This window comes from Sycon ciliatum, chromosome 7 (genome assembly GCF_964019385.1).
Source record: "Sycon ciliatum chromosome 7, ocSycCili1.1, whole genome shotgun sequence".
NCBI classification, from domain to species: Eukaryota; Metazoa; Porifera; class Calcarea; order Leucosolenida; family Sycettidae; genus Sycon; species Sycon ciliatum.
This window is the reverse complement of record NC_088649.1, coordinates 26,560,342-26,586,894: the sequence shown is the minus strand read 5'-3', so window position 1 is coordinate 26,586,894 and position 26,553 is coordinate 26,560,342. Positions and strand designations below refer to the sequence as shown.

Genomic DNA, 26,553 nt, shown 5'->3' with positions numbered 1-26,553 from the left:
TTTTCCGTTGATTGGCTTCATCAATGTATAGCAAAAACGTTTCAATCAGTTTGAATATGAGTTAAGCAAAAGTATTTGCAGAATTTTTTTACGGATCGTTATTTTCTCTCACTTCATCCACTTTTGATCTTCTCCTTCTTTTACTTTTGATCTCCTTATAATCAGATTTTCTGGCCTTTTTGTAGTAATAGATTGACCTGTTGAGCAAATGAGGTAAAATTATATTCCATACAATACGATACCCAACCCAAACATTCCATGCATCATGTAATACAACAGTGTAACACACAAGTAAAAAAACGATCAGAATGTACCAATCAGAATATGCAACGTCACAACGAGACCATCAGTGGCAATACGTGAGCAAACTCTACCTTGATGACAATATCAAAGGTGATAACGATAATAGGAGGACAACTGTGCCAGTTGTAGTGGATGCTGTTACACTGTTCATGACTATTAAGTTGTTTCTTGCAACTTCTAAATATATTTTGTGTCCCATACATGCACAGTTGGCTTTTAAATGGAGTTTCATTCAACCTTCGCTTGTGCGCTCTCAAGACGCCTAAGGACTTTTCAAATGGCACCATCTTAGCGCAAAAAGACTCACATCAATTAATGAATTATATTGCTTCAAGTAAGTAGCCCCTTTATACCACATCACACATTCCAGGGCTTACCGTTGAACTTTACACATTCCCTTCGTGCACACTTATTGGTCTCCTTTCAGCAAACAGAATCTTCTGGAAACAGCATGTTCTCGTTTGAAAGTACGAACAAGTAATTATTCATCCTGAAGCTATGCAAAAGAAAATACTTAGTGTCTGTTGTTAGCCAGGGTTCATGCAGATATCGGTGTGATGGCGTGTGTTTCGGGCTTTGGGCATGCCAACCAGAACAACAACAACCCATCCTCTGCCGACCAAACTGAGGCAGCGGAGAGTTCCAGCTTGCAGGTAATCGCTCCCAGTCCCCAATGTCCGCCATCCCTCAGCCTAGAGGCACTGGGGTGGGCAATGACGACGAGGCCTGCATTGTTGCCTCTGACGATGCGGATTGGATGCCCTGCGCTCATCGCCGTCGCCGAAACAGCCATGGTCATGTAAAAATGGAGGAGGAAACCAAGGCCGATGAGACATGGCCCTCCCCTCAGAGGAAACACCCGAAATACTGAGTCCAGATAAGTTTCAACCGCGATAACCAAAAACCATACAACTTCCAAAGCAAATACCAATGTGAGTGAATTTTAACTTTCAGAGTACCAATGTGCGTTGCTTATTCAGCAAATTGGACCAGTTAGGCCACATTTTGTTTTTTCTATGTTTGTCGTCATCGCCTGCATAGGTTTTCAGAAATTTCGGAAGAAAAAAAGGTTCATACTACGTACATGTGTACATGTATGTACGCTGCACATGCTGCAGCAGCTAGATCAGAAGATGCATCAATCAATAATTGTAAACGCTTGCACCACAGCAGCAAAGGAGCGCTCCTCGTCCGTTCTCTGCGATGAAGGCTGTCATGACGAAGCTTTCAGTCGTTCACTGCCTGAGCCTCGTGGACCCCAGGAATACCGTAAGTCGGACGAGTTCCGCGGCAACTGGCGTCTGTGGAACGATGTCGTAGGCAGAAAACACAAGCAATAGACCCTGGCAAGGAAAAAATGAGCAGCATAGAGACAAGAGTTTGATAAGCAGAGACAAGAGTTTGATAAGCGGACACAAGAACGTTGAAGTAACAAAACCTAAAATTGATGACGAGTGGGAAACGTTTGTTGATGCGATAGCAGATAAATGAATGTTCTCTTCGCCATCTCGTAATCAAACTTTATGCTCTCACTGTTGCAGTTTGCCTGATCTTCGTGGGCTGATGTGATAATGTAGTGCAATCATGTATGGGACTACATGTACAGTCGACCTACCCTTATAACGGTATTTGCGTCATACCGAACAACAACTAGCTCACCAGGAGTAAGAAGCAAGTTTTGAAGCTCTGAGTGTCGTGACCACGTCCCCACCCTAGAAGCATATATGCACTGCTATTCTAACTAGTATTACCTATCTAGCATGGATGACTCCCCAGCGCCAGGCAGCCCAAAGCCTGAGCCCCCAGAGCCACTGTGGAGGTCGATGTCGCCGGCCGAATTGAAGGCCAATACCGTAATATTTGTCGACGGCCTCGCAGGCCAGAAGATAGTAGAAATTGCGGACACCCTCATCGACCAGGGTTATGCTGACGTCGCCTCCGTCCAAATTACCGGATCAGCCTGTAAGGTAACGTTCTGCAGCCAATCTACAACGAAGTCCATTGCAGAACACGGTTTCTTTCTTGGCGAAACACATATTTCTGTCCGCCATTCTCTCTCCTTGCAAGTGCACATCTTTGACGTCCCGATTTGGATCTCCGATGCCGCCATCATACATGCACTCACAAAATACGGTACGGTGCAAGGCACCATTCGCCACGGCCGTACCCGCACAAAGTCGGGCGCATTTGTCGGAACAGGCGTACGCTTCGCAACTGTTCGCCTGAACAACGGCTGCAGGCAGGTGCCATCTTTCGTGCGGACAGCCGAAGGCAATACTTTCCGCGTGAAGCATGAGGGCCAGGCGCCAACTTGCCGCCTCTGCAACTCAGAAAATCACCTTGCCGGCTCCTGCCCTAAATCGAACAAGCTACAAAACACACGGACCCGCACTTCAACCAACACGAGGCAGAACCAAAACGAAGACCCAGCACCAGATCCAACACTGGCGACAGCCCTGCCAGGCCAGGCCAGCTTACCGTACGCACAGGCAGCGACCCCGGCCCCTGCCAGCACACTCGTACAGGAAATCACCGAAACAAGCAACACACAGACCCAAAACGACGATCCAGCACCAGATCCGACAGCCTCCACAGGCCAGGTCAGCTTACTGTACGCACAGGTAGCGTCCCCTGTGACCTCTGCCAGCTCACCCGCACAGGAAGTCACGGAACACAGCCAGCCCAGCAAAAGTGCAGACTAGCACGGACACACTGCCAGTGCCTCTGATGAGCACCAAACTCGTACTCGTAGAACTAGTACAGATATCGATCGAGCCGACAAGAGCGCAGTCTGCGCACTATCACCCAGCGCAAGCATGTACTGCCACTCGCCAGGCTCACCTCGCACGGCAGCGGAAGACGACAGCAACGACGAGAGCCTATTTGAGGAAGATGGAAACCGCGCCGAACAACTCCTGCAGAAGCTCAATGCAGCGGAGGAAGAATGGAAACTCTACACCGGACATCGCAGACGCAGACGCCACCAGCTAGAGCAGACGCCCCCAGGCGCACAACATCCACATGCCTCTAAAAAACAAAAACAAAATAAGCTAGCTGACCAGAGTCCTACAGGAGTCACCATGGACCACGCCTGAACTGGAATCATCATCAACACCAGGTCCCACCAGTGAAAAAAAAAAAATTATGAAAAACGGAAATGAACAAAATAGCATCTCTTTCTTCTCCTTCAACGCTCGCAGTCTCTACCCCAAAATGGACGAACTGTCAGCAATAGCATCGTCAACAACGCCACCTTATGATGTCATTGCTGTCTCTGAAACATGGTGTACCCAGCACGACCCAGACTCCCTGTTTGCCCTCAGTGGATACACACTACATCGTGCAGACCGCCCAGACCGCCAAGGTGGAGGAGTGATATTCTCTACGTGAACGACACTATACCTCATGAACTCGTCCCTACAAGAACCCCAGACAGCTTTGACCTATTATCGCTGAAACTGTCAGCCAACGACAGCACCATCAACACAACATGCGTCTACCGACCACCCCGTTGCGACCATCGGCTATTCTGCCAGCACCTTGAGGAACTGATATGAGCCATACCAACAACAACGCAAAAGATTATCCTCAGTGATTTTAATGCAAAGAACGCCGCTTGGTGCCACTCTGACAGGACAGATGCTGTTGGCGAGGATCTAGCAGTGCTGTTCCAAACTTACTCTCTACACCAACATGTCACATCCCCCACTCTTGTGCAGAATGGGCACCCTAAATCCTGCCTAGATCTCGTCGTCACGGATGTAGACAGCGACTTTGTCCTTATCTCTAGTCTCCCGCAGATCGGCAACTCGGACCACCTATCCATCAGGGGTTTAATCAAGCCAGTCGCTGCACCCCCTCGAGCCGTACCACCTCCCACCCATAATACCACCCATTGGAAATGGTCAAACCCAAGCATCAGCAGTCTGAAATCCGAAATTGAACGCACACAACTGCTACCGGAAGGTGACACCCTGAACACTACCAACATAGACAACCTGTGGCACTCATGGAAGGACAAAGTCCTCACTTGCGCCCGCAAGCACTGTGCAGTACCTCACTCCCCGAGGCATACTAGCCACCCCGCAAAGCCATGGCTGAACCCAGAGCTCACTAACGCCATCAGAGAAAAACACCGGCTCTACCGTGCCTACTTGCGCACCCGGACGCCCTGCAACTGGACAGCATACACCACCCAACGCAACAAAGTTACTCACCTTCTCCGAATCGCTAAGTCTACATATGTCAGTAATGGCACTGGGACGAGCCACTCCACACCAAACCTACACAAACTGATGCGCGGCCTCCAGTCCTCACAACGACCTACTCTGCCAGACATGCTCTCCCAGGGCCACACTCTCTCAACCCCCGCTGAAAAAGCAACCGCCCTGAACGCTTTCTTCATCTCGCAGAGCCAACAGTCAGTCACAGGATGCCACGAGGAACTTCCCTCCATTCATTCCCCCACACCCAATACACCTGGCCTCACTACACTTGAAACAACAGCCCAAGAGGTCTCAAAGTTACTGTCTAACCTGGACCCGTCAAAGAGCCCGGGCTGTGATGGCATACCAACCCGCCTACTGAAAGAGGCAGCCAGTTCACTTGCGCCGTCCCTAGCAACCCTTTTTAACATCTCCTTCGAACGTTGCACTATCCCGCAAGAGTGGAGGGACGCAACAGAAGGGCACACAAGAAGGGCAGCAAAACCGAGCCCTCCAACTATCGACCGATATCGCTACTCAGCGTGACGTCGAAAGTACAAGAGAGTATAGTTGCTGACCGCATTTCAAAGCACATCCAACCTCACCTCCCCAACGGCCAATCAGGCTTTCGGCCAAACGATGGCACCACACAGCAGCTATCTCGGTTAATCCATCAGATCACCGAGAAAAGAGACGCCGGGCAAACAGTAATTGCTTGCTTCTTCGACCTCTCTAAGGCGTTTGACCGGGTGTGGCACCAAGGACTGCTTGCAAAATTGGCCCACCTCGGACTCGATGGCAAATGCCTCCAGTGGCTTGCCTCCTATCTCACCAATAGACAACAACGTGTGCAAGTGGAGAGCAGCAAATCAACATGGCTAAACATTCCAGCGGGGGTCCCCCAAGGCTCTGTCTCGGGGCCGCTTTTGTTCACGGCCTACACAGTTGATCTGCCAACCGCCTGCATAAATGCCAACACTGAGTGCAGCCAGTTTGCCGACGACACTGCCATCATTGCCGCTCACGAGAATTTTCTAGCCGCAGAAGAGCACCTCCGGTCAGCTGTGACAACCGCGGCACAGTGGCTGAAGGATTGGCATCTCCTGGTCAACGAAAGTAAGACCACTGTCATCCACTTTCACCACACCAACCGGCCACCTCCCAGACCACCATCAATCACACTTAACGATACCAACCTCACTGTGGCCTCAAGGCATCGCCACCTTGGCCTCCTCATACAGCAGAATCTATGCTGGAACTCGCATGTTGACTACATCATCACTAAAGCGACCAGGAAGATGTTCCTTCTCCTGCGACTACGCAATTCCTTAAACACTTCTGCTCTCTCCTCCATCTATCTAACCTACATCCGCCCTATTCTTGGGTATGCTTGCACTGTCCTCTCACCCCTCCCCGCAACCCTGAACGACCGGCTTGAGCGCATCCAACGGCGCGCTGCTCGCCTCTGTTTGCATCTCCCCCTCTTTGAACACAGAACCCACTCCGTGCTGCTGCACCGACTCAAATGGCCATCACTCAGCAGCCGCCGTACCCTCTCCCATATCCTTCTTGCACACAGCCTGCACCATAGATATGCACCACCACACCTTCTTGCAATTCACCTACCCCGAATACAACCCATTCGCACGCTCAGGTTCCCCCGAACCTTTGAGCTACCCACAACACGTACAAACCGGCTAAAAGACTCCCCCATCTATGCTTCTCTTGATCTCTTTAATAGCATCCCACCCAGCATCCGGCAAATCAACCCCAGACGAGATTTCAAAGCAAACATCCTACCACTTGTCATCTCTTCCGTATGTACTTGCTCACATTGCTCAGCACATCTATAGCTCCATTGCGCCCAGCCTACGTGATTAACTCCCAATTAGTATTGCCATCGCTACTGCCTCAGCAAGCAGCTAAACTTTGATCTCTCTGTATCTGATCCCCGTGCCTGTAATTATTTTTCTCTTATTGGCCACAGGCCATCGTGAGAATAAAAGAATTCAAATACCAAGAAATATTGTTATAAGGGTAATATTGTTATAGGGGTAACTGGTTCATTTCATACACATACGTCATAATGTATGGATTTTGTTCATTTTTACACTCTCCATAGCATAAAAACTGACATACATGCACAATATGTGCACAGCAAGGTGCCCACTGGTACCCCATTGCATTTCGTCATGTCCCAACGACTTATCAAGTGAAGCTTGCCCTACCTGGGTAGTAGGCTCTACATATTCCCTGCTAGATATTGTTATAAAATGGAAAATGTCGATTGGTCAGCCCATTTTATATCGTTATAGGGGTAATTATCGTTATAGCAATATTGTACGAAGTAGTGGTTGCGACTTCGGCGATGATTTGTCAGAAAGGTTTGCTCCCCACACCGGAGCTCGCGCTATTCCGCCGACTTTACTTGACACTTGACTGACTCACGACTGCCATCCAGAGCACACGAGAAGTCCATCGAACCTTCGACTCGGCAGGGGTCCAGGAGCGACACTGACTCACGCTGCTATCTGGTGTTCACGAGGTGTTTGTCGCGCTGGAAGCGGAGCGTCTCTGTAAGTTTGTATCCCTGGTGATGTTTGTGCCTGGACAGCACTATATAAGTGGTGCTCTTCAGGCACAATCTTCCTCAGCCTACTCAAGCTCAACTGATGAGGGGTGAATTCCCCGAAACACTGTGTATTGAGCAGGGAGTGGTGCTTTCTTACAGGTTTGCCGAGTCGAAGGTTCGATGGACTTCTCGTGTGCTCTGGATGGCAGTCGTGAGTCAGTCAAGTGTCAAGTAAAGTCGGCGGAATAGCGCGAGCTCCGGTGTGGGGAGCAAACCTTTCTAGCAATATTGTTATAGAGGTAAGGCATTGTATACACAAGTGAATGGAGTGATTTGGTTTGGCAGAAAAATATCGTTATAAGGGTAATATCGTTATAGAGGTTATCGTTATAAGGGTAGGTCGACTGTACATGATTGTACAATGTAGTACTCTATACATGGTATACATGGCAGTGTCTTGTATGAATCACGCATATACATGTAAACTGTATACAGTTTTCAGTAGAAATTGTTCTTGTTTTTTTCCTTGGCTTTTGTTTCTTCCGCCTGCCCGTATACCTATTGTTAAAATTTGCCGACGAGAAACAGAGAAAAAAAAAGTGTGGCCTTACTGTAAATCAACTAATTTTCGCTGGCGATTTAATTTCGCTGATTTCGCCGCTGGGTACCAACCGGCCAAAGTAAATTGCAGGCCAAAATTTGTCATAGAGGCAAATGATGCATTATTATGCCATCGCTGCATGTGAGGGCAATAAATACCAATCGATTTCTTTTTTGAAAACCCAAATCGGCCAAAGTTAAATGACGGCCAAAAGTTTCCTTTCGAGATCGGCCAAAGTTTGTCATCGACCAAAATTTGTTCATTCACAGTAGTAGTACTTTATCGGTTCGTCTGACTCTGAATCTCCTGATGAACTATCAGTCGGTGCAGTCCCGGAAACCTGAGCTGACACATCAGACTCTGACAGTCTCTATGCAATCCCAGGCCACAACCTGACCAGAGCTGACAGGCAGCGCTTTGGTGGTGGCGTTTGAATTCTTTATTCTCACGATGGCACCATCGCCAATAAGAGATAAATATATGAGAAGGTGAGATTGTGGGTTAAACAGTTGGAAAGTGATTTACATCACTTTGAACTTTACAAGTATGGGAGAGGGTGAGCGCTGCAGGAGCAGATTGAGTTAATCAGCAGTGAGCAGATTTCTTGTTTGAAAGCAGGTCGAGAGGAGACGTCACGAATGCTAGCAGGGAGGGCATTGTAGTATTCTAGGGACTTGTACAGTGGGGAGTCTATACAGCGATCGGTTCTGGAGGGTGGGAGGTGCCAAGTGCGTGCGTGTCGAAGGCTGTACTGGGCCGTAACTTGAGCGGGGGTGTTGAGCATTTGTATGTGTTGTGGAGCATATTGGTATTTTATGGAGTGAGCAAGAAGGGTGAGCTTCACTTTGCGGCGAGAGAACATTGTCGGCCATTTGAGCCGATGTAGCAGTGTTGAATGATTCAGAGGAGTGTAGAGGGGGAGATGGAGGCAGATTCTGGCCGCCTTGCGCTGGATTCGCTCAAGACGGTCAAGGGCTGTGATTGAGAGCGGGGTGACAGCAATGAATGCATATTCAATTATAGGCAGGATATATGTTTTGTAAACGAGAGAGAGAGTGATTTAGTGTGTAGAGTTGATTTGAGCCTAAAGAGAATATTGAAAGATTTTACGGCTTTCTTCAGCACAAAGTCAAGGTGGGCTGACCATCTTAGGTCGTGCTGACAGATGATGCCGAGGTGACGATGTTGTGTTACTGTTTCTAGTAGGGTTTCCCCAAGTTTTATTTCGGGTAGTCGTGGTGGGGGTCGGTTAGCATGGTAGAACCGGAGGATGACGGTTTTCGTTTTATTGACTAGCAGGTGCCAGCGCTCTAGCCATTCTGCTGCGGCATCGACGCTTCTTTGTAGCGCAGCCTCACACCCAATGTAGCTGCCTGCAATGGAAATTAGTGCGGTGTCGTCCGCGAACTGGCTTCACGAGGTTGTAGCATTTTCACAGGCAGTTGGCAGGTCAATGGTGTACGCCAGGAACAGAAGTGGTCCCAGGACCGAGCCCTGGGGCACTCCCGCTGGTATTGGTATGAAGGCGGATGGTGTGCCTTCAACCTGCACCCGCTGTCTGCGTCCTGTCAAGTAGGCTTCGAGCCACTTGTGAGGCTTGCCGTCGACACCGTAGTGGCTCAGCTTTTTCAGCAAGCCTTGATGCCATACACGATCAAAGGCTTTACTAAGATCGAAGAAACACGTAACAACATGCTTCCCCGCATCCCTAGCTGTGGATATCTGGTGGACAATCCGTGCGAGTTGACTATTTTTTCTTGTGTTTTTGTTATACTGAGCAGGGAGATGGGTCGGTAGTTGGTAGGAGGGGAGGGGTTGCCCGACTTGGGGATGGGTGTAATAGTTGCGTCTTTCCAATCCTGTGGTATTTCTCCGGTTCTGAAGGACAGATTGTAGAGACTAGTGAGAGATGGGGAGATTTCCTTTGCAGTTTCTTTCAGGAGCCGAGTTGGGATGTTGTCAAAGCCTGGGCTCTTGCCAGTGTCTAGACTGCTTAGAAGCTTCTCGACCTCTTCCACTGTTGCTGCGATTGTATTTAGAGTATGACTGATGTCAGGGGTAGTGTTGATGTCTGGTGTAGTACAGGCAGTCTTGTCGATGGACTGTTGGCTTTGGGAGATAAAGAACTTGTGGAGATCTGTTGCCTTCTCCATAGCCGTGGCTGCATTGGAGTTGGCTGTCGATAGTGTGGGAATTGTTTGCTTAGGGCAGACTGGCGTAAAAAACAAGCGGAATAGGAAAGTTGTCAAGGTGAATTGCTCACGTGACGTTCCCGCCAGCGGAAACACGGAAAAGGTTTCCCCCCACTGTGCAGGCCTGTGGAATGCAGATTCCGGCGGCACGCGGGAGCACTTTTGATATCCTCTATCGTCTGCATTGATCTGACTGTGTGCATGCTTTTGAGTTTTTTGGAATTTTGACTTCTGCCAGCTCCGTGTTGTTACGTCTTCCATCATGCCGAAGTCTTTATTTGATGCTGCAATGGAGAGAGAGCTCATGGAGCTCTACGTTGTGATCTTTGCGGGATCTGCAGGCAAAACATTGACTGCAAATGAAAAGCACACTTTGATCGCAGAGCGGATGAATGCGAAAGGCAAATCCCTCGGCTGGGCCACTCTGAATGCAACAAACATAGACAACAAGCTTGACGGATTGAGAAAGAAGGGGAAGAAGATGTACAAAACGTTCCGGAGTAAGACAAGGACCGGTGCTCCAGTCGAAGATGATTTTGACTTGAAGGTAATTCAATTGAAAGAGATGATAATTATAATAATTATTATTATGAAATGATACTTCACTCAGATTATAATACGATGTGCATTCAACTAATCGAAATCTCTTTGATGTGTAGAGTAATTCCAATCCAACATGCACCATTGCATTGTATCGTTGGGAACTGCAGATACCCTTTATATGCTGGCTGCTCGAATGGGAGTATCGTATAAAATCACATGCCAACTTGAAATCTCCATTTGCCTGTGCATCTGTGCGTCTCTCTCTCTCTCTCTCTCTCTCTCTCTTACCCTCTCTCTCTCTCTCTCTCTCTCCTCCCATTTCCTCCACTGCACAGGCTGCATACAAAGAGTGGGGTAATTTCCAACTGTACCACTCGTTGTTTTTCAAAAACCAGTCGCTCGGTCCTGGAGGGAACAACGAGGACACTGTTTCCGTGAGCCCAGCTACGGACGGATCACCTGCATCCCCAACAGTGGCAACACTATCAGAAGAACCAACCGAGGCATCGACGACCAGTGTTGCTGGTGCCGCATCCGTCGCATCATCTCCCATTAATCATTCTCGCCGCCGCCGCCGATCGTCGGACTCTGAGTCCGAGGTTGCTTGTCAGCTTGAGCCTGGCCGGAAGCCTGCCCGAAAAACAACCTGCAAGCGGGAGGATCATAATCCATCTATGATAGATGCCGTTCTCGAATCGCAGGAGCGCCAGATACAAGCCGATCAGGAAAGAGCTCGGCAGAACGAGGAGTTTCAGGAGCGCATGGAGGCACACCGACAAGAGAATGAGGATCGGCGAGAAAGAAGGGAAGAGGATGATCGGCGTGCCAGGAAGAGACGTGAGGAGGACGACCGACGTGAGCGAGAAAAAGCGAGAGTATGATGAAAAGAAGACAAGGTGTGTGTGTGTGTGTGTGTGTGTGCGTGTGTGTGTGTGTGTGTGTGTGTGTGTGTGTGTGTGTGTGTGTGTGTGTGTGTGTGTGTGGCTTCGATTTCTCTCTCTTCTTTTCTCTCTTCCTGTCGGTGTCTCCCGCTTCTGCGCGGCATGGCCCATGCTTCATGCATGCTTGTTCTTGTTGTTGTGGTATGTAAGCCCAGGTACGTGTATATTGTGTCCTGCCGCTACTTGGGCTTTGGCCGTGACCACGATTTATCTTCTCGTTTTCCCCTTTCTTTTCCTTTTCTAAGAGCCGTGACCACGATTTACCTTTTCCTTTTTTCTCCTTTATTTCTTTTTTTTTGCATATGTTTGGCATATTTTCTTTTCATCTGTTTCTCTTTCCACATTTTCCCATGTCTGGGTTCCTTGAACCTCATTCGCTTCCTTGTCATCGGACATGTCAGTCCGTTAGGTTTTGCGAATTCAAATAAAAACACAACCAGCAAACCAATGTTGTTTTTGAAAGACCGTAAAGTCTTAGTCAGACAAAACCTCCCCCCTTTTGTTCCTAGTATGGTTGCAACCTGCTATACATCATGAACATGTAAAACATATTATCAGATATTCCAAGTGATATGATGTTGATGAGTGATCTGCAGACCTACGAAAACAACTTCAGATCAACAACTGGCTTCTTCTGTTTAAAAGATCAGGCTTATATAAACGGATTCGGGCAGCTTCTAGAACATTCAACGGCCTTACATAACTAGCACGAGAAAGAACAGAGAATTGAGCTTCACCCAAACGAGATAACAACTGATGGTTTTTGTCTTCTTTCACATAGATTTGACTGAGGCCATTTGCCGGCAAGACTGTGGCATCATTTCCTCACTGGACAAATGCTCTTCGTGTACCGGTTATCTGTTCAACTACACTTGCCTAGGTGAGTACTCCAATCAGACCATGCCAGCAAAGTGCTGACAGTGCTTTTTCTGGGTCGTCAGGCGGCTTCAGAGGCAACTTGACAATGTGCATTCCTTGCTGGTGGTTCGAGACTCGGAGTTGCAACACAGCTAGGCATTTTCCAAATCAGCCGGCCGAAAAATTCGCCAGAAACATTGGCTATGAAAAGAATTCAACTATCTTTTTTGCCGAATATGCAATTTTCGAACTAAAATCGGCGCAAATCGATGCTTTAGTGCCTCAGCAGAATGCAAACAGAATTTCTGTATCCCTTATCTGCAATAGGTGACTGCAACTTTAGACATTTCCCGGAGCCGTCATCGGGAAAAGACGCCGAAATCAATGGAAATCGCCGATAATTGCGCCGAACTTACAAATTTGCATGTTTATTCTTATTTGAATTTGCAAGTAAACATGGGCTACAAGCCCAATTACATTGAACCCAAAGTGATAATGGGTTAAGAAAAGCGTGGAGGAAGGAGGAGGACGGTAGCAAAGCTACAAGGAGGGCACTTCAGGACCAAAATTGACAATTGCACAAGATTATGAGAGTACCTGAGATCGAGATTACCTGTGGAGCGATAAAATGCTAAAAGCAAAAAGAAGAAAGGAAATCATACGCCGATACCGGTACGCGCTAAACTGCACTTGACTTATAATGAAGGGGGAAAAACGGGCGCTCAAGAAAATTATAACATACAAAGTTTTTTTTTACAAAATACACAACTCACCGGCACGGCACGCACATGGGGATAGCATGGGGTGAGATGGTGCTGGTGGGGGTTGCCATGCTCAACCGACCAGAGGTCTCAGCATCTTCACATGGCGCACCAAGTGAGGGAGGGAAGCATAAGCATGAGGGGAAAAGCACGGGAGAAAATGGAAGATTTAGAACCAAGGAGAGGATCTCATTTGGAACACAGCAGAACATAGCAAAAAATCAAGCAGATAATAGGAGTGAAAGAAGAGTGTCAAATGAAGGGTGCAATAGGGTAGCAGTGGAGATTGGCTACTCACGATTGGCGACAATTAGGCTTGGGGTGGGAGAAGCAGGGGCATAAGCCCTGAGGAGGCTAGAGGTGGTCGGTTGCCCAGTCCCAGTCAGACTGCCTCAAGTGGTCATCGACCTTCTTCTTGAAGGTCTGCATCGCCTTCTGGAAGGGGGGAGCACTGAGGATAGAGGCTGGGAGGCAATTCCAGCTGTCAATCATACAGGGGGGGGGGGGGGGGGAGGACCGAATGACATTGTTCCGAGACTGAGGTGGTACTGAGGTCTTGGTCAGCTGGAATGGACGGTGGTTCGCAACTCTGCGCACGCTGGCTCGGGCCCGGGCTGGAGCTGGCGGGGGTAGGAGGGCTGTGATCATGGCATGGCCAGTCAGAGAGTGGAGCTTGAACAGGTAGCAAAAGGTCGCAACAGAGTGAGGGATGTCCAGGCTAGGCAGGTACCAGCCATCACCGATAACGTGCAATGCCCTACGTTGGATGGCTGGGAGCTGGGCTAGTGTGAAGGGTGCTGCGCTCAACCATACCAGCATCCCAAACTCCAGGATCGGCCGAACAAACCCACGGTATGCTACGACACGGCATCATGGGTTGAGAGCCATGGCAGCCTTGCGGAAGAAGCCGAGTCTCTGCACACCGCGTATTGCGAGAGACCATATGTCTTGCTTGAAGCATAGCTGGCTGTCAAATGTTACTCCTAAGAGGCGGCGCTGATCCACCTCAGGTACGTCCGTCCCCTGGAATGTGGTAGAGGGAACTGGGTGGTGGGATCGTCGGTGGGTGATCGTGAGGGCTTACGACTTTGTCGGGTCAAACCTAATTCGCCAGAGGGTGCCCCAGTCGGCAAGTGCATCAACAGCCTGCTTGAGCGTTGCGACTCCATCTGGAATATTGGCTCGCGTTGTGATACACTTATATACCGTGGTGTCGTCGGCATATACTGCGAGTTTAGCCTCTTCAGGTAGGTGGTCCTATGCTTCGTTGATGTAGATCAGGTACAGCGTTGGGCCGAGGACTGGATTTCACGGGTAGTGGAGGCCTGGCCACCAACGACTGCTTTGATCTTGGGACTAGGAGATAACTCTGCAGGTAACAGAGCAGGGACCCTTTGACACCGTATTGCTCTGCCTTGCGAAGAGCTCCTGGGCGTGAGACCTCGTAGAAGGCCCCAGCGATGTCCACTGCAAGCACCCTGACAAGGCCTCCCTGGGCAGCTGTCTGGTGCCACTAATGCTGGAGTGCGATCAGAAGCCGAATTGCCGCAATGACAGGGTAGAATTTTTCTCCAGGAAGTTGGACAGACCACGGTTGATTATCGACTCCATGCATTTGGATATGATAGACAACAGGGGAATCGGTCGGTAATTCTTGGGATTGGACTTTGACCCTTTTTTGTGAACAGGCACAACATTTGCAAGTTTGTAGGTTACAGGCTGATAGCCATTGCGGAAGCACGGGGCAAATAGCCGGGAAAGTGGGAGAGCCAACGGTTCGGCACAGATCTTCACCATGGCAGGTATTGAGTCAGGTCCAGTGGCCTTCCTGGGGTTGAAAGCAAGCAGGGTGCGGCGCACTGTGGCTGGGCGGAAGTGGATTGTAGTGAGCAAGTTCTGGGAGCGTAGGCGAACAGAGCGCATTATGCAGGAGGCATCAAAGTCATTCTCAAGGCTGCATTTATCAGCGAAGTACTGGCATATGAGTTCGGCCTTCTCGGTATTCCTGGTGTGCTCATTGCCATTGCTGTCGATGAGAACTGGGATAGAGCTGTCTCTACCGAGCCCACCGGAGTGCTTGCTCAGGCTCCACTAATCCTAATCCTGGGGACTGCCTGTTGCAGGCTTCGCTCCGGTGTACTGGAGATGTGCTTGCTTAGCGCTGGATAGTCGCGCACAGAAGCCGAGCATGCCCATCTCTACTCTGCCTGAAGAAGATTAGTCGAGTGCTTGCGGAGTCAGCGTCCCATGCCCACAAAACTACGCTTAGTTACATTACTGCAGGAGGAGTCAGGATCATCAGTGATCAGTTCGTTCCACGCGGTTGCTTGGTAGAAGGGTGTGAGCAGAGGCCAATCAGCATGTTGGTAACGCCAAACGGTCCGGGTGTCTGGAATATCATGGGATGGAGTTAGCTGGAAGTTGGTGGCGATTACTGCATGGTCTGATCGACCAAAGATTGGGTACATGGTGGGTTTAACCGCACCGGGGACATCCGACATGACTAAGTCAAGGGTGTTCCCGCCTCGAGTGGGCTCTGACACATGCTTCCAATGTTGTGGATGAAGCAAAGGTCTTCGGCGGCTTCTCTGGCTGCTGTTGTGCGAATGCTACCAAGCCATTCATGGCTGTAGACATTAGAATCGCCTGCCACAACCATGTGGCAGCAAGACTGACGGGCAATGTCAATATCAGATTCGAGCTGTGTGAACATAGTCATTTCATGGTCAGGGCAGGTTCGAGGCCGGTAAGCTGCATATACTGCCATTCGTGTTCCTGTGTGGGTGGTGATACTTACCCATAGGACCTCCTGGCCCGCAATGTTTATATTAAAATTTAAAAGTTCATCCGCGCCTTTGATCCTAGAGGGTGGTGGCGTTCCCACGGCGGATGCGGAAAACTCGGCTTCCAGCCGAGTCTCACGCGAACCGTGAAATTATTTTTTTTTTTGTGGATACGAATCTTCAGCCAGATTTTTTTGAATTTTATTATATTTAAGGATTTGCCAAAGGTTTTGTGCCTGCCCAGGGGATCTCCTGCAAGAAGAAAGAAATGACAACTTTACATGTATGTAGAGGGAGCAGTTAATCGAAGGTAGGCTAAGGAAATAGATCGAGGCATACGCAATCTGGTAATTAAGGAGTTGGGATACCGTCAGTGTAATGAATATATCAGCAAAATGCTGATAGAAAGAATTCTTGAATTCGGGGAGGCTGGTTATAGAGGTAGGAGAAGGCGGTAGGCAATTCCATAGCAATGCAGCTTTGTTGGAAAAGAGGGAAGAAAAACGCACACCGTGATAATTGATGTTAAGTTTGTTTGGCCTTCTTGCACATGAAGACAGTGAAAGGTGAAAAATTGGAGGTGTTCTGGAGATATAATTATGTGTAAGTTTACTCAATCTGCGGACAGCATGCTGTTTCGTTCTTTGTGAACTCATCATATGTATAAGTTTAAATAGAGTAACAAGAGCTGATACTTGTCTACGAAAGTGCAAGGACTCTAAAGCTGCGTTCACAACTTGCGCGTTTATGCGGTACGCTTGCGGTTCATGCGTGTCCAAACTAACGCTCAGGCTTTGCCAAAAATAGCAATTCGAGTCGTATTTAGCGTGTGCGCCACCTTCAAGTACTAATTTGTTGACCCCACCAGTCAAGGTGACTGGCTTGTACGCTGTATGCGTCTGATACGCGCTGAAAATTCCAACATGTCGGAAGTTTCACTTCGGCTTGTTTCCGTATGCATGGCTCCCCAAAAGCCAGAAAAACACACAAACATGTGGTTTCAAGCGTACAGGCGTCAGTTGTGAACACAGCTTAAGTCACAAAGGGCGTTAAACTGGGATTTCGTTTCGCATCTATTTACATTGACTTTTCATGTAGCAAATACTTCCTAGATACTCTGGCTTGTAAAACATTTAAACGCTCCAGCTCAGCTTTGGTGATGGCATAGGTCCAGGCCGAGGTGGCGTGTTCCAGGGCGGGTCGGACAAAACTTTTTTTAAAGTAGTAGAAAGGCTGTGGAGGAAAGATGCCGTCCCATGAAGCATAGCAGATTAACACGATGGATGCCGTCCCATGAAGCATAGCAGATTAACACGATGTCGGAAGGTTTCCAGGATGGTCTGAAGGTGGATGGTGTTTGACTGATCGGGTGTTAAATACACTCCAAGATGCTTCACAGCTTCAACGATGGTGATAGATTGGGAAAAGAGCTGGACAGGGTGGTCGTTGCTGTAGTTACGGATCTGAGTCGTTCTGGCTGGTAAGAACTCTCCACCGACGTTACTGGCCAATAGTTGGCTGGCAGAAAGGTCGCTCTCTAGACGAGATTGGTTCCACTGCAGGGAATTCTTGTTATCATGTACATACAGGAAGGTGACATCGTCAGTGAATAAGTATGGGGTGTAGTAGGTGATTGATGAGGGCAGGGAATTAACAAATAATAAGAAGAGGGTTGGAGCAAGATTAGATCCCTGCGGGACTCCACAGGTGAGGACCTTGGCCTCGAAATACTGTCCTTCCAACCTTACAAACAGCTTTCGCTCTAAGAAGCTTCGGAGCCAGTCGACTGCTGGCCTGTCAGCAATTCCTTCGAATGTATTTAGCAATGGTGGATGATCTACACGATCAAAAGCTTTCTTAACGTCGAGGAAAACACAGTCGAACTTCAGCTTCTTGTCATTGCACTCAGCCATTTGACGTGTCAGCAAGAGCAATTGCTCCTCCGCAGATCGGTTTCTGACAAAACCGAATTGGGCCCTGCTGATATAACGAATGTCATGGACGAAATCACGTAGATCATCCGCCAAGATTCGTTCAAATAATCGAGGCACGATTTTGAGCAGGGAAATTGGCCTGCTACGACGAGTTCTACCCTAGTGCAATGGTCACTCAACATGAATCATGACCAAACGGAGTATACTCATTTTGTTCTCTCTTTTTGCTTTGACTCTTCCTTCATGGTTTCACGTGACTGGCCCAACTGGTGTTGTCAATAAACCCGTTTGTTACTGTTTTTACCTCTTGTCTTGATTAACCATTCCACAAACGTAACGTTGTTACTTTATTATTAGAAGACTGTATTATTACTCTTTCATTCTCATGCCAAACAGCTAACTCATCCTAAAACAAGAATGACCAAAAACTAGTGACCTGCACCACCGAAGCAGGAACCTAAAACTCTAACACACCAAGGAAAACAAGCCCCCTCTACGCCTACGGATCACGGACTACCATCCCGATCCTAGCGTAGCGGCAAATGATACATACTAGTACAAGTCGATGACAAAAGCGGTGCCGGTGTTAGGTGACAGCTGCATACGAATGCATGAAAGGGGTCAGACAGTTCATGTATCATGTGTACCGGCAGTTGTAACTGGAGCCGACTGAAAGTCAATACATCAATAGCAGTGTTAGTCATACATGAAGCCCAGACTACAGAAAGTGTAGCAGTGGATACAAAGTAAGTTGCATACGACGGGTGTTGCTTGTCGCCAACGTCACCTACGGGGGCAACATCCTCTCCCCAGTGACGATTTATCCGTCACTAACACAACGGACATCTAGCACGCAGAGCTTGGCTACTGGCCGGCGGAACACACCAGTCTGGGTCTTGACATCTGCTACCCGCACCAGGCCGTCTCTGCCAGGATAGGTCGCCGTCACTATCCCCTTCGGCCATGTGTTCCCCACTGCGTTGTCGTCCGCGATGACCACCACATCACCTACTTCCACCTTCTTCTCTGTTCTTCCGTGCCATTTGGTTCGCCGGGCTAGCGTTGGGAAGTATTCCTTAATCCAGCGGCGCCAGAAATGGTCTGCTAGCACTTGCACGATGCGCCACTGCCGGTGCAGATGTAGGTCATCACCACTGAATACTCCGGGCTCTGGTGCTGCTGATGGCGTCCCTAGGAGGAAGTGGTTCGGCGTCAGGCTGTTGTCGTCGGTTGGGTCAGAGGACACATGTGTGAGCGGGCGGCTGTTGAGTATCGCCTCAACCTGTGTAAGTAGCATGATGAGTGTATCCTCACGCGGAGCACGTTCCTTGAGCACGGCTCTCAGGGCGGTTTTCACAGACCTCACTAGTCGCTCTCATGCTCCCCATGTGCGGGGCTGCTGGAGGATTGAACTCCTACTTCATTCCTCTCGGTGTGAGCTCAGCTGTGAGGCGTGTCTGGTCCAGCTGGTCCAACGATTCCTTGAGTTCTCTTGCTGCACCTCGTAGGTTGGTGCTGTTGTCCGAGTAGATGACTCCAGGGCACCCTCTGCGACTGATCAACCGGCGAATTGCCATTATGGTACAGTCTGTTGTCAAGTCATGTGACAGCTCCAGGTGTACAGCTCGGGTCGTAAGGCAGGTGAATATCACGCCGTACCGCTTCTCGTGACGTTGTCCGATAGTGACTGTCAGTGGCCCGAAATAGTCCATGCCGCAATGTGTGAACGGGCGGATGAACGTGGCAAAGCGTGCGTCGGGAATCTGTCCCATCTGACGTGGTGTTGGCTGCGCGCGTTCATTTTTACACTGCTGGCATACGGTCCAGGTACAGCGGACGGCTGTGCGTAGTTTCAAGACCCAATACGTCTGGCGGACGTCGTTTGCCACACTGTCCTGACCATGGTGTCCATGCCAGACATGGTACTGCTGAAGGAGCATCTTTGTGAATGGGTGCGACGGGTCCAGGATGACGGGCTCGGGCGTCAGTGGACTTCCGGGTGGTGCACTTCGAATTCGGCCATGCATTCTCACCACACCCTCGCTATCTAGCACAGGTGAGAGGTCTCGAAGTTTGCTGCTGCTGCTCACATTGCTGTGCTTCTGCAGGTCGCCAATTTCCTCCCGGAAGCTGTCTTGCTGTGCTTTCTTCCACCACAGCTTCTGGGCCTGCTGATACTCCGATGGTAGCAACTCAGAGCAAGTGACTGTGGGCTTGCTTGATGCTTTCGCACGCAGGTTGTTGACGTATCTGACGATCCATGCTGTCTTTCTCATCAGCCGAATCCAGGATGAGAAGCGGCTGATATCTGGCAGGGCTAGCTGCGCTTCTTTGGTGACTACTGCAGTAAACTCTGCCTTCATCGCGGCTTGGTTGTCGCTGGTGGTAGTGTCTTGCCCAGGATTCTCTACTGGCCACTCAGACTCTGGCTTGGTCAGAAACTCAGGGCCATTCGTCCAGATGTGCTGCGCTGCTGATATCTCGGATGGGGCTCTGGTTGCTGCAACTGCTGGGTTGCTGTGTGTTGGGACCCACCGCCATTGCGATACATCAGTGAGCTCCTCAATCTCTCCGATACGATGTGCTACGAATGGCTTGAATCGACGGGCGTCTGCTCGGATCCATCGTAGGACAGTCATAGAGTCACTCCAGAGCACGATGCGGTCGATAGGTAGATCATGCTCTTTCCGGACGGTGTCGGCCATTCTGCTGGCCATCAGTGCAGCTTGCAGCTCCAGCCGCGGTATGGATATGGGTTTCAGCGGTGCAACTCGGGACTTGCCAAACACGAATGCAACTCTGGTGCTGCCAAGGTAGCGATAGCCTGAAGTAGGCTGCTGCGGTGAATGCTGACTCACTGGCGTCTCCGAACACGTGAAGCTCCAGGTCCTTTCTGTCCGCAATAGCCGTGCAGTAGCAACGCGGAATTGACCTGCTTCCGAGGTTGTGCACTCCCGTCTACCAGTCCGTCCATCTTTGGACGAGAGATCCTGGTAGTGGCTCGTCCCATCCGACGCCTGTGCGCCAAATGTCTTGTAGCAGAATGCGAGCCGACGTGGTGTAGTAGGTGAAGAAACCAAGGGGGTCGAACACAGACATCAGCTTGCGTAGGACTTCACGTTTTGTCACTTCTGTTGTGTTGCTTTGCTCCAGTCTACGGCTCAGACTAAAGCCGAACGCGTCTTCTCGTGGCAACCACTTCAGACCGAGTATCTTCTCCACTACAGTCTCGTTGTCGCTGCTAATAGTGACTACCGATGGTGAGCATATATCTGGGGGTACGACAGCAAGAGCATCAGGTGAGTTGCTGACCAAGCCTCTGATGGAGAGGCCTCCGGCTTCCTGGATTTGACTCACTTCCTTGATCCGTTGGGCTGCTTCTTCTGCCGTCGGCGTCGAGTCGAAGTAGTCGTCCATGTAGTGCTTGTCATGGATTTCAGTAACCGCATCTGGCGCGCTGTGCCGGAATTCGTCTGCATTTCTTCGCATTACATACTGGGCTGATGCTTGCGAACATACAGCGCCGAATGTCATGGCTCTCATCTGGTAGACATCAGGTTCACGGTCTCTGTCACTGCCTCGCCAAAGGAACCGCTGTGCAGGCTGATCGTCAGGTCGGATGTGCACTTGGTGAAACATCTGTCGGATATCCCTCCGAACCCCAAGCGGTGTTGTCTGAACTTGAACAGCACACTGGTGAGAGGGTTGAGATAGTCGAGGCCTGGCAGCAGGGCATCGTTGAGGCTTACCCCGTGGCTTGGCGCAGCTGCATCAAATACTAGGCGTAGCTTGCCGGGCTTGTTGGGGTTTGTCACTCCAAAATGTGGCAGGTACCACGCTCTGTGAGAAGGCATCTGGAGCTGGGAGGGTGTGAGCTTGGTGGCGTATCCGTCGTCAATATACTGTGTAATCTTGGCGCAGTACGCTTCAGAGAATGCAGGGTTCCTGTCCATCTTGCGTTCAATGGACAGGAGGCGGCGCGTTGCTGACGTTTTACTCTCCGGTAGGCTTACATCAGCGTCTCGCCACAGCAAGCCGGTCTCCCATCGTTCCCCAATACGTCTTGTGGTGGATTCCAGGATCCTTTCCGCCTTCGCTTCCTGTCGCGAGCGTATTTTCTTGCTGCGGACTTGTACACCAAACGATTCTGTGGTGAAGTAGTGCTTCACCTGTTGGTGGAGACCGATATCCGTGTCCTCAGCACTGCCTTCTTCCGCTGTGTCAAGTCGGGCATGCAGTACCTGATCAGTGCCACAGAGTTTGCCGTGCATCGACCACCCCAGCTTGCACCGGCTCAGTGTGGGTGCGTTGGCAAGATAACATGACAGTTGTCCTGGCCAATCAGCAAGCGCCGCTTCTTTGTCGCGCTAAGAGGGATGTCTGCGCTGCTCACGTGTGGCCAACGCTGTCGCTGATGGTTGATGTCGACATGCTGGGCTGGTAGGTGCAGCTCACGCACAGTCCGGGCCGACAGCTGGAGGTCTCCGTCCTGACCGCTCACGGTGATCATGACCTCCCTGGAGTCAGGATCTTGCTGGCACATATCGTTCGTCCATGCTAGCGTCAATGGCCTACATGGCCCTTCTGCACTCACCTGCTTCGCGATGTCTGAATCCAGCAGGGTGACCGTTGATGCTTCATCCAGTAGTGCGGCCGTGTTCACCACACCTTTCGGTCCGCGGATTGCTACCGGCACTGGCCTCAGAACGACTCTGCTTTGCTGCTGGGCGCTAGCTAGGTTCGTGCGTTCGACATCGTCCTTCCTCTTTGGTGGGTGCAGCATCGGATGGTGAAGCCGGTCACAGCCATCCTTCTTACAGGGCGTACTGTCAGGGCACTCTCTAGTGCGGTGGCCCTGGCCAAGGCAGGTGAAGCATCGTCGTTCTGTCTTGACCCATCTCCAGCGTTCGTTGCTCGTCTTGCGTGCGAATTCTCGGCACTCAGCCACCGTGTGGCCTGCCCGTCCGCAGAAGTCGCACTTTCTCTCGCTGGCCACGAAGGCAGTCTGCCGCTGGCCGCTCTGTCGAGCAGTCGGTGGCGGCTTCATATTGCTGCCTGTTGACACACACTCTGCTGCTGTCGTGTCGAGTCTCTGAACACAACAGAGCGCATCTGCTCTCTTTGCGAGCCACTCTGCCAGTGTTTTCATCGTCACTGGATCTTTGCACTCTGCTACGTGCTCTCCCCATTGACGGGTCAAGCTGCTCGGTAGTTTCTGCACGATCTCCTGGCGGAGCTGCGGGTTAGCTAAGTTTCCTGTGCTCTTGAGGAGCTCCATGGTCGACACCAAGTTGCTAACCGAGTTCGCCAAGTCAATAAGCTGCTCGAAGTCGTCGTCTCGCAACTTAGGCATGGTCTTGACCTGGGCAATCATGGACTGGACCACATGGTCCGGCTGGCCGAACCGCATCTGGAGAGTGTGCATCACTCGATCAATGTTGTCCGGTACGACGAGCATTGACTTCACACTGTCCAAAGCCTTTCCCTTCAAGGCTCTCTGCAGACGGGTCATGTTCTCCTGGTTGGAGAAACCACACTCTGCAGTGGAGGCCGTAAACGTCCGGTTGAACATCGGCCATGCTGTCGGATCACCGTTGAAGGCCGGCAGGTCTTTTGTGGCTGATTGTCTAGCCATCATTCTCCGCAGGTCCTTGTCCGAGGTGTTCTGGTGGGCTGGAGTGGTCGCCCTTGGTGGGGTCAGCTTATCCGACAATACCTGGGCCAGCTGTGACACTGCTGATGCAACAGCTGTCTGTATGCTGTCACCTGATGTGGCCTGCGTCTGCAGGCTAGCAGGACCATCAGTGCTTGCTGGTCGTTTCGGGGGTCCATCCTCACGGCACCCTGCTCCCGCGCTCCTGGACGGAGGGAGATCGCATGTGAAGGGGTCGGCACCGGCCGCACCACGTGGCTCACTTTGCGCTTTGGTCTGCAGCTCGCGCCGTTCCCGGTTGGAAGGTGCCATGTCCACCTGCATGACTGCTAGTTGAGCTCTGGTCTCCTCCAGCTCATACTCTAGATTACGCACTTGGTTCTCCAGGTCGCATGACGTGCTGGTGAGCTGGCTGATGTGATGGTCTCTGGCTACCAAGTCACTTTGGAGACGGTCGTTGCTTGCCTCGGCCTTGGCAAGATCTCCCTCCAGGGATTTGATCACCTGCACCTGGTCACTATGCCTCCCGTCTTCCTGGAAGATCCGCTGCTTCTGGGTTGCAATCGTCTGTTGCTGTAGCTGGAGTTCGTCTTTCAGTCGTCTTTTTTCTTCAAGCTCCACAGTGAGCTTGTCGTCATACGCTCGCTCAATAGAGCCAGTGTTCTGTCGGCATAACTTCAGCTGCCCCTCCAACTCCTGGATCCTTATCTCCACAGCACACAGAGGCTGCACAAGGCTGGTGGCTGGAATTACTGCTGGAGTAGCCGCGTCATGTGGGTCACTGTCCGTGTACCCCTGGGCTGGCATGACACTTTGAGTCACTTCGACTTCCTCATGCTGTGGGTGCCGTTCTGCGTCTTGAGCAGATACTGGTTCTTCACCATCCCTCACGAAGTAGTGTTACTCCTGCATGTCCATTGCCCTCTCGCTGTGGCAGTAGTCGAGCACGGGTGCTGCTGTGCCTCCGTTGTCGACCTCCTCGTCGGCCTGAATCGTCGCCAGGTCGGCGGCGAGCTGGAGATTGGAGAGTCTCTTCTCGCTTTACAGCCTATGGCTTCTCGCCTCCTCTTCAAGTGCAGCCACACGCTGCGCTGCCACCAGCTCCGCTATCCGCTTCCTGGCTTCAGCAGCACTGCTCGAAGAGCGTCGAGAAACACTCGAGAATCGGCTCAGTGTCGAGGAGGAGATACTTTCGGTTTCCTCCGCGACGCTGCCTGCGACAACTTTACTGATATTGTCGCTCCTGCTGCCACAAGTCGGCTTCACTTTCCGGCCTTTGGTCTCACGTTGAGATCGCCTGACCTGTTCACTGTGCGGCTTGTCGACGTCCATTATGTTTCCGTCCGGCTGGTTCGAATCCGGCTCGAAGGACCAATGTTTTTACCTCTTGTCTTGATTAACCATTCCACAAACGTAACGTCGTTACTTTATTATTAGAAGACTGTATTATTACTCTTTCATTCTCATGCCAAACAGCTAACTCATCCTAAAACAAGAATGACCAAAAACTAGTGACCTGCACCACCGAAGCAGGAACCTAAAACTCTAACACACCAAGGAAAACAAGCCCCCTCTACGCCTACGGATCACGGACTACCATCCCGATCCTAGCGTAGCGGCAAATGATACATACTAGTACAAGTCGATGACAAAAGCGGTGCCGGTGTTAGGTGACAGCTGCATACGAATGCATGAAAGGGGTCAGACAGTTCATGTATCATGTGTACCGGCAGTTGTAACTGGAGCCGACTGAAAGTCAATACATCAATAGCAGTGTTAGTCATACATGAAGCCCAGACTACAGAAAGTGTAGCAGTGGATACAAAGTAAGTTGCATACGACGGGTGTTGCTTGTCGCCAACGTCGCCTACGGGGGCAACAGTTACAAAACCACCAGTTCTCCTGTGGGAAAGGCATTCTCGCTTATGACATTGTATTCGTTGCAATGTTGTAACTCGACTCCGCCGTACCGCTGATTTTTGCTGCATGGTATACGCTATATGCGCTATGTGTGATTCACTGTATACACTATCATGTCATGTTATATATGTGTACGCTTTTCTGATATGCGCTGTCTTTTGCATGCTATAAATACCTGGTGATCTAAGTGTTAGTTATTATGTTCGAACAAGTGAAATATACCGTTAAGAGTCAATAGTTGTCCTCGTGCCGTGTGCAGTGTGGTCGTTCGTTCCTGACACTTTAGAGAATCAGACGGTTCACAACACCGTTCTCAAAGCATGTAAATGTACATATCTGTACTCAGTATACTGTATGAGGTGACTTCAAGATTTCAAGATTTCAAGTACCGCTTTGAGCCAAATTCTGACTTTGGGGCTCATAGTATGGCCGAATTTGGACATTGTCTTAGCCGATAAAATTAGCCGATTAGGCGAGAAAATCGGGCCGATTTTGGAAATGACAAAACACAGCTTCCCCATCACTACCTCTCTCTCTCCCTCTTGTGTGTGCCTCTGCCCCTATATGGGTATTGAGCACTCTTCGGACAATTGAGCACGCTAGTCGATTACGTTTAATCAGCATTATAATTAATCACTCAGAAAGTGGTGGGCATCACGCAACTGCATCGCAAAAAAAGGGGTTTTTCAACTGGCAACCGCCCTATTCAGTTGCTATTCACTCTTGGCGCAAGTGCTGGATGAAAAATTATCATATAGAGTAGCTTTTGGAGCATTATGACTAGAACTATACAAACCATTTTCGGAGCATTATCTGCTGGATCCCAGCACTGGACGGGACAACAACAAATACAACAATGGAACCGAGAAGCACTCAAACACCAGCTTAGCATATTTCATGACTTCCTAGAATTAGTGTCAATCATTACCGGCAGTGTATTAGTGTTAACTGTATCCATTACGTGAGTTTGTTTTGTCCCTCGTACATTTTAGAGCCTCGGGCTAAGAAAAGGGTGCTATTGGCCTCACTCGCACAACTGAGAAAAGGGCACTTGAAAGCAGGGTACAGACCTTCGCTCTGTAAAGTTGACTTCACATCTGTGGCCGTTACTATTAAATACTTCGAGATTTTTCAACACGGTTTTCCGCATATGAATCAGTGAGATTTTGAGTTTTAAGTATGCTATCTAACTCAATTTGACCAAAAATAACAATAGCACCCTTTTCTCAGCCCGAGGCTCATTACATTTTATGTACTCCTTGTGTTTCAACCTGGCTGGTGGTCTAG

At 50.0% G+C, this 26,553-nt stretch overlaps 1 protein-coding gene across 1 annotated transcript in view; it reads left to right on the top strand.

The window, feature by feature from the left end:
- The first annotated feature begins 518 nt into the window (after positions 1-518).
- The window catches only part of LOC135821225 (uncharacterized), a 99,582-nt gene continuing 73,547 nt past the window's right edge, over positions 519-26,553 (top strand). The window contains exons 1-2 of the mRNA XM_065334289.1: positions 519-637; positions 12,139-12,237. Of these exons, the coding sequence (XP_065190361.1) occupies positions 619-637; positions 12,139-12,237 (118 nt within the window). The 5' untranslated portion in view covers positions 519-618. The remainder of the gene's footprint in view (positions 638-12,138; positions 12,238-26,553) is intronic.